At 39.0% G+C, this 2,410-nt stretch overlaps 1 protein-coding gene across 3 annotated transcripts in view; it reads right to left on the bottom strand.

The window, feature by feature from the left end:
• The window catches only part of atrnl1b (attractin-like 1b), an 85,209-nt gene that overhangs the window by 70,020 nt on the left and 12,779 nt on the right, over positions 1-2,410 (bottom strand). For all 3 annotated transcript variants that reach the window (XM_014007590.1, XM_014007591.1, XM_014007589.1), the window contains exon 6: positions 670-844. In XM_014007590.1, coding sequence (XP_013863044.1) covers positions 670-844 — 175 coding nt within the window. The remainder of the gene's footprint in view (positions 1-669; positions 845-2,410) is intronic.

Genomic DNA, 2,410 nt, shown 5'->3' with positions numbered 1-2,410 from the left:
GAAATTTCACATGCACTATTTTCGCCGGTCGCTTAGCTGGAGGAAGGCAAGCGATTGTCGCCTCACCGCACAGGCTCCATAGGAAATGAATGGAGAGCGAGCGACGTCGCCTCCCGTGTGTCGAGCCCTTCATAATGAATGAAAACATACAAAATATATTCAGAAATAAACAAGTTCTGTTAAATCAGAACATACTGGACGCGATTACAGAAATCAAAAGCAGCTTCAGAACATTTTTTTGGCATCTAACCAGACGTTTCCTGCACACGTCTGCTGATTTCATTTTCTACAAGCTTATTATGTAGCATGTAAATGGAACATTATACAAAAAAATGCAGTTTATCTGTAAATCCTTTACATTTCTATACATGCCTGTCTTTTCCATCTGGATCTAAAAGTAAGGGAGTTGATTTGGTTTAATATGTAACTGAGACAAGCAGATATCTTTAAACAATCTGCTACAGGCCTGTGTGAAACTGTTGAAATGCTTTGTGTTTCCCCCACAGTTTGTGCCAACATTCTCAGACTTTTACTCAGAGTTTATTTTAGCTTAATTCCCTCAACACATCTTCCAGGTGAACCTTCTTGATAACATTTCTGTTTATGCACAGATCTAACCAGCGTGCATTCAAAGTAAACACAGTCTAAAATTATGTAAATGCGACTTACTTAAGAATCATCTGAAATGAGCTGTAGTTGAAGGTGTATCCGCCCACCACCCACATGGTCTTCTCCTGCACCACAGCCTTGTGGGAGGCTCTGGCGAGGGAAGTGCCAAAAGGCTTGACGCTGGGCAGAACCCAGAACGACTCCGTTGAAGGTACAGTTAGTGAGCAATCTGGGCCTGCGAGAACAAGAGAGGAATGAATTATAGCCGGAGAGGAAATTAAAAACATAAAAAACCCGAACAAAGCAACGCAAATTCGTATTCAATAAACTGAAGTCGATATTAAAAACACCATTGTTAAATAAATTGATTTGTAAAAGGAATCAAACCATACAACACCAGAATTCTGGATCTGAGTGAGTTTTATTGTCACTCAAGTTGACAGGAAGCCATCATTACTGGAAAACCAGGAAGTTCATGTATATATACACCTTCTTCAATGCCTGCATTTGCCCCCTACTGACCTACGGCTGAATCACAGGCATTCAGACAAAATCCTCATCTACTGTTATCATAACGGTTGATTATGTGTTGTCACAGATATTTCGGACATGTAACTAATCTATATCAATCAAAACATAATAGATTAAACATTGTCAACATTACAAAAAGGAAAACCTAAGAATATAGTGTTGTGCTTTTAACATCAGTACTAACCTCTAATAACTTTAAATTTCTTCACAACGTTGCAATTCTTTTAATATAGACTATTTTCAGTGAAAACACCATATCTGTCAGTTTGTCTTTTAATGCAACTTTTTTTTGCTTTATCCCATTAATATCTTTATAATTACTGACTGTGACAGCATGCCTGTCTTACATCATCATACCTTAAGCAAAGATGACAGACAAAGAGGTGCCAAAATAATCAGCTGTCTCAGTGGAGACCATGGAGGGAAAAGTACAAGCTTCTGCTGATGCTGCTGTCAAGTTTCATCGTGCAGAAGCATGCGGCTTCCTCCAGCTGGAGAACCATAATAAGGTACATTCATGGTGCTTATTGACATGTTCCCAATCAGCATTACAGTGTGACATAACACAACACAGCTGTTCCTGCTTGTCTGATTTGTCTCCTAACATAATCATCACAGGAGACGAAGCGGGAGAGGAGGAAGTGTTTCACAATGAATGACTACAGAAGCATGTTGCACAATCAATTAGCATAGATGCTAACTCAACATTGAAAATGCCATAGAAAGCTAACAAGATTAGAATTGTGTTTATCGCTGAAAACTTATACACAATTAAAATGTTTCAAAATCATTACTAAAGACAGTCAGGTTATTAGAACTTCAACTGTTATTTATAGTTGGCATAATTGGTATACCGCAATAATAAAATATGGTGACAGTATGGAAAATTTATTACGGTATTCGTCACGTGAGGTGATGCACCACATGGACGGTGGGGCAAAGATAACCCTCGTCTGTCACACGTCTTGATCTCTGTGCAAGGAGGCAGTGACAGAAACTTTACTTGCACACTCTTGAAAAGGAGGGCCGCAGTAATGCTGACTGACAGCTACGAGGAACCCCCCCCCACTTTTATCACAAGACTGATTGAAAGGATGCAGCAGCAGGTATGCAATCATGTTAAGAGTTATTTTGAAACTTATACCCCTAAAAACACATACTTCAAAGTATTTCTATCTGTTCCACTAGTGCTGGGCGGTATACCGTTTTGTACCGAATACCGGTTTTTATTTTTGTTATGATATGAATTTTTTGAATACCGGACATACCG

The sequence above is a fragment of the Austrofundulus limnaeus genome, unplaced genomic scaffold (assembly GCF_001266775.1).
Source record: "Austrofundulus limnaeus strain Quisiro unplaced genomic scaffold, Austrofundulus_limnaeus-1.0 Scaffold43, whole genome shotgun sequence".
In the NCBI taxonomy this organism is placed as follows: domain Eukaryota; kingdom Metazoa; phylum Chordata; class Actinopteri; order Cyprinodontiformes; family Rivulidae; genus Austrofundulus; species Austrofundulus limnaeus.
Note: the sequence above shows the minus strand (reverse complement) of the source record. Positions and strands in the feature narration are given on the sequence as shown.